The sequence below is a fragment of the Salvelinus sp. IW2-2015 genome, unplaced genomic scaffold (assembly GCF_002910315.2).
Source record: "Salvelinus sp. IW2-2015 unplaced genomic scaffold, ASM291031v2 Un_scaffold2279, whole genome shotgun sequence".
NCBI classification, from domain to species: domain Eukaryota; kingdom Metazoa; phylum Chordata; class Actinopteri; order Salmoniformes; family Salmonidae; genus Salvelinus; species Salvelinus sp. IW2-2015.
In genome coordinates, this window is record NW_019943606.1 from 95,144 (window position 1) to 101,100 (window position 5,957).

Genomic DNA, 5,957 nt, shown 5'->3' on the forward strand with positions numbered 1-5,957 from the left:
ATATGTGGTTAAATTCCCATGTACGGAATAAGAAAATAAGAATTGAAATGGGTTTCCATCGCATTTTCAACTCTACTGATGGTTGCATTAAATGTTGCATTATATAGTAAATGTGCCCATTCTTGTCTTGGCACGTGCCGTCTAGCCAACAGCTGGCAGACACAGAGCGGCTAGGCTGGCTACATGATACGATTATTATGGATAAGAGCAAGATCCTTTTTATTTGTCAAACGGCAGTCAAGCATCGATCATCACGTCACCAGAATCAGACCCTCAATATTTATTAGAAAGGAGCATCAAGACGCCAAGTTTTACTTCAATATGATGGTTGTTACATCAATATTTGATCATAAAGGCGTTTCCACCAACATTTTACAGACACAAACAGATCCCACCTTGTTAATGTCTCCCAAAAATGTGCAGAAAAAAGACAAATTAAATATTGTGTAAATAAATGTCTTCCATACAGGTAGCCTAGCGGTTAAGAACGGTTTGGGCCAGTCTCTGAGACGACTATGTGAAAAATCTGTTGATGTGCCTGGCACTAATAAGTCAGTAACATGTTTGTTGTGTTATCTGTGTTCTTTCAGGGTCAGCTCCTGCATCTGGGATGGGAAGAGGTCTTGGTACGGAGACAACTCTACAGACCTGAGAGAGAGAGAGAGCGAGAGAGAGAGAGAGCGAGAGAGAGAGAGAGACAGAGAGAGAGAGACAGAGAGAGAGAGACAGAGAGAGAGAGACAGAGAGATCCTATGTAATGAAGTGTCTCTGGCAGCAAACGGAGGACAACAACAGAGAGACAGAACACTAGAGCGTACACACAGACTGGTGACAACCTCTCAGACATAGCAGACTGTACGTACCAACCTGCCATGTAGTGGATGTCCCTGGAAGGTCTGTGACTGTGGCAGTTGGCAAGGATGGTAGTCTTCCTGGTAGGCCTGGGGCTGGTGTGGGAGCTGGTGAGGGTGTGACTCGTGCAGGGAGTTTGTGGTACGTACCTTCCCCCCCACCCCCGCTTCCAACCCCCCCAGGGTATTCCTCAGGTACCAGTCCCTCAGGCCCTCCAGAGCCAGGGCCTTGTGCAGGCTACGGGTGGGGTCGTCTGGGGTGATGGAGTCAGAGTACAGGGGTGGTCTCGGACGGTGGTTGTGGTTGAGATCGGGACTGGGTCCTAATCCAGAACCCAACTGGTGCTGGTGGGAATCAACCCCAAATCCCTGGTGAGGGTACAGGGCAGCTGTGGAGGTCCCGGTTGAGGAGGAGGAGGAGGGAGGGAGAGGAGGATCAAAGGAGCAGGAGGAGGAGGAGGAGAGAACAGCCTCCTGCTGGTGTTGCTGGAGGGGAATGAAGGGACCACAGGACTTGGTGCGGGTCACCTTGACCCGACGTGGCTCGCCAGGCTTCCCCCGGAGCATCAGGGGACTTCTGTAGGCTGGAGATCCCTCGGAGAGATGCAGGGGCTGGGGTCCTGAGAGATGCCCCTGCGGCTGGGGGTGATGGTGGGGGTAACCATTGAAGTGAGAAAGAGAAGATGCAGGGACAGAGGAGGGGAACTTCCCATTGCCGTGGACTTGTTCAACCTGCCTCTGTTGCTTCCACCACACATAGTCCATCAGGATATCACCGTAACCTCCTCTGTCTCCTCGTCCCCGACCCCCCACCCCTACAGACACTCGACCAACCAGCCTGTTGTGCTCCACCCCGTGTCCGTTCACCAGCTGTCTCTCTGGGCTGGACTTCTGGACGTTCAGCTGCCTCAGATGACCGTCCGTCAGCGCCTCGGAACTCTTGTACGGGGGTCCCCCTCTGAAGGGCATGCCTCTTGACCTTTGACCCTGAACTTGACCCTCGTTGCAGGATGTGGTCCGGTCCAGTAGTGCCTCTGAGCTGCTGCTACGTTGCTGGTTGCTGTAGGGGCAGCTGCCTCCTCCCTCATAGGGGCTAGAGGAGGGGCCAGAGGAGGGGCCAGAGGGGCCAGAGGAGGGACCAGATGAGGTGCCAGAGGAGGGACCAGATGAGGGGCCAGAGGAGGGACCAGATGAGGTGCCAGAGGAGGGACCAGATGAGGGGCCAGATGAGGGGCCAGAGGAGGGGCCAGAGGAGGGACCAGAGGAGGGACCAGAGGAGGGGCCAGAGGAGGGGCCAGAGGAGGGACCAGAGGAGGGACCAGATGAGGGGTCAGAGGAGGGGCCAGAGGAGGGGCCAGATGAAGACCCAGAGGAAGGGCCAGATGAAGAGCCGCCGTCCAGAGACTGTGGAAGAACCACTGGGGTCGACCACTGCTTGGTCCCACTGGATATATCTGAACTGGGAAGCAATAGAGATACATACAAAATGGATTAAACCACTGAAGGAGGAGGAGGAAGATGAGGAGAAAGATGAAGATGAAGAAGAATCCTGTTTGTCTGAGATACAGTGCCTTCAGAAAAGTATTCAGACCCCTTGACTTTTTCCACATTTTGTTAGGTTACAGCCTTATTCTAAAATGTATTAAATCGTTTTTCCCCCTCATCAATCTACACCCAATACCCCATGACATCACAATACCCCATGACATCACAATACCCCATAATGACAAAGCAAAAACAGGTTTTTAGAATTTTTTGCAAATGTATAAAAAAACAACAACGGAAATATCACATTAACATAAGTATTGAAACCCTTTACTCAGTACCTTGCTGAAGCACCTTTGGCAGCGATCGAGTCTTCTTGGGTATGAAGCTTACAAGCTTGGCACACCTGTATTTGGGGAGTTTCTCTCATTCTTCTCTGCAGATCCTCTCAAGCTCTGTCAGGTTGAATGGGGAGCGTCGCTCTCAGAGATGTTCGATCGGGTTCAAGTCTGGGCTCTGGCTGGGCCAATCAAGGACATTCAGAGACCTGAAATCACTCCTGCTTTGTCTTGGCTGTGTGCTTTGGGTCTTTGTCCTGTTGGAAGGTGAACCTTCGCCCCAGTCTGAGGTCCTGAGCGTTTTTCATCAAGGATCTCTCTGTACTTTGCTCTGTTCATCTTTGCCTCGATCCTGACTAGTCTACCAGTGCCTGCCGTTGAAAAACATCCTCACAGCATGATGCTGCCACCACCATGCTTCACCATAGGGATGGTGCCAGGTTTCCTCCAGACGTGATGCTTGGCATTCAGGCCAAAGAGTTCAATCTTGGTTTCATCAGACCAGAGAATCTTGTTTCCTTTAAGTCCTTTAGGTGCCTTTTGGCAAACTCCAAGCGGGCTGTCATGTGCCTTTTACTGAGGAGTGGCTTCTGTCTGGTCACTTTACCATAAAGGCCTGATTGGTGGAGTGCTGCAGAGATGGTTGTCCTTCTGGAAGGTTCTCCCATCTTAACAGAGGAACTCTTGATCTCTGTCAGAGTGACCATCGGGTTCTTGGTCACCTCTCTGACCAAGGCCCTTCTCCCCCAATTGCTCAGTTTAGCCAGGCAGCCAGCTCTAGGAAGAGTCTTGGTGGTTTCAAACTTCTTCCATTTAAGAATGATGGAGGCCACTGTGTTCCTGGGGACCTTCAATGCTGCAGAAATGTTTTGGTACCCTTCCCCAGATCTGTGCCTCAACACAATCCTGTCTCGGAGCTCTACAGACAATTCTTTCAACCTCATGGCTTGGTTTTTGCTCTGACATGCACTGTCAACTGTGGGACCTAATATAGACAGCTGTGTGCCTTTCCAAATCATGTTCAATCAATTGAATGTACCACAGGTGGACTCCAATCAAGTTGTAGAAACATCTCAAGGATGATCAATGGAAACATGATGCACCTGAGCTCAATTTAGAGTCTCATAGCAAAGGGTCTGAATACTTATGTAAAAAAGGTATTTTGGTTACTTTTTAAAAATAAATTAGCCAAAATTACAAGAAACCTGTTTTCGCTTTGTCGTTATGGGGTATTGTGATTAGATTACTGAGGATTTGTATTTATTTAATCAATTTTAGAATAAGGCTGTAACGTAAATTGTTTGGGAAAAAGTCAAGGGGTCTGAATACTTTCCGAAGGCACTGTAGATTCAGACTTCTAGCTCCAGCACTATGAAACGTCAGCTCACCTGATGTGATTGGACACCTGACAGGTAGACTTCAGCTCACCTGATGTGATTGGACACCTGACAGGTAGACTTCAGCTCACCTGATGTAGTTGGACACCTGACAGGTAGAGTTCCTGGTATAGATGAAACGTCAGCTCACCTGATGTGATTGGACACCTGACAGGTGAGTTCCTGGTATAGATGACAACGTCAGGTCACCTGATGTGATGGACACCTGACAGGTAGAGTTTCTGGTATAGATGAAACATCAGCTCACCTGATGTGATTGGACACCTGACAGGTAGAGTTCCTGGTATAGATGACAACGTCAGTCACCTGATGTGATTGGACACCTGACAGGTAGAGTTCCTGGTATAGATGAAGACATCGCTCACCTGATGTGATTGGACACCTGACAGGTAGAGTTCCTGGTATAGATGAAGACATCAGCTCACCTGATGTGATTGGACACCTGACAGGTAGAGTTCTGGTATAGATGAAGACGTCAGCTCACCTGATGTGATTGGACACCTGACAGGTAAGTTCCTGGTATAGATGAGACATCAGCTCACCTGATGTGATTGGACACCTGACAGGTAGAGTTCCTGGTATAGATGAAGTCAGGTCACCTGATGTGATTGGACACCTGACAGGTAGAGTTCTGGTTAGATGACAACGTCAGGTCACCTGATGTGATTGGACACCTGACAGGTAGAGTTCCTGGTATAGATGAACGTCAGCTCACCTGATGTGATTGGACACCTGACAGGTAGAGTTCCTGGTATAGATGAAGACGTCAGCTCACCTGATGTGTTGGACACCTGACAGGTAGAGTTCCTGGTATAGATGAAGACGTCAGCTCACCTGATGTGGTTGGACACCTGACAGGTAGAGTTCCTGGTATAGATGAAGACGTCAGCTCACCTGATGTGGTTGGACACTGACAGGTAGAGTTCCTGGTATAGATGAAGACGTCAGCTCACCTGATGTGATTGGACACCTGACAGGTAGAGTTCCTGGTATAGATGATGACGTCAGCTCACCTGATGTGGTTGGACACCTGACAGGTAGAGTTCCTGGTATAGATGATGACGTCAGCTCACCTGATGTGATTGGACACCTGACAGGTAGAGTTCCTGGTATAGATGAAGACATCAGCTTCACCTGATGTGGTTGGACACCTGACAGGTAGAGTTCCTGGTATAGATGACAACGTCAGCTCACCTGATGTGGTTGGACACCTGACGGGTAGAGTTCCTGGTATAGATGAAGACGTCAGCTCACCTGATGTGGTTGGACACCTGACAGGTAGAGTTCCTGGTATAGATGAAGACATCAGCTCACCTGATGTGGTTGGACACCTGACAGGTAGAGTTCCTGGTATAGATGAAGACATCAGCTCACCTGATGTGATGAACACCTGACAGGTAGAGTTCTGGTATAGATGAAGACTCAGCTCACCTGATGTGATTGGACACCTGACAGGTAAGTTCCTGGTATAGATGAAGACGTCAGCTCACCTGTGTGATTGGACACCTGACAGGTAGAGTTCCTGGTATGAGTGATGACGTCAGCTCACCTGATGTAGTTGGACACCTGACAGGTAGTTCCTGGTATAGATGAAGACATCAGCTCACCTGATGTGATTGACACCTGACAGGTAGAGTTCCTGGTATAGATGACAACGTCAGCTCACCTGATGTGTTGGACACCTGACAGGTAGAGTTCCTGGTATAGATGAAGACATCAGCTCACCTGATGTGGTTGGACACCTGACAGGTAGAGTTCCTGGTATAGATGAAGACATCAGCTCACCTGATGTGATTGGACACCTGACAGGTAGAGTTCTGGTATAGATGACAACGTCAGCTCACCTGATGGGGTCACTGATTGAGTCGGTTGATGAGACTTCAGCT

General features: G+C 49.3%; 1 protein-coding gene across 1 annotated transcript in view; it reads right to left on the reverse strand.

Annotated features, from left to right (window-relative positions):
* Window positions 1-256: 256 nt before the first annotated feature.
* The window catches only part of LOC112073507 (hornerin-like), a 20,994-nt gene continuing 15,293 nt past the window's right edge, over window positions 257-5,957 (reverse strand). Inside the window, exons 6-7 of the mRNA XM_070440174.1 lie at window positions 868-2,325; window positions 257-648 (exon numbers count right to left, since the gene is read on the reverse strand). Coding sequence (XP_070296275.1) covers window positions 573-648; window positions 868-2,325 — 1,534 coding nt within the window. The 3' untranslated portion in view covers window positions 257-572. The remainder of the gene's footprint in view (window positions 649-867; window positions 2,326-5,957) is intronic.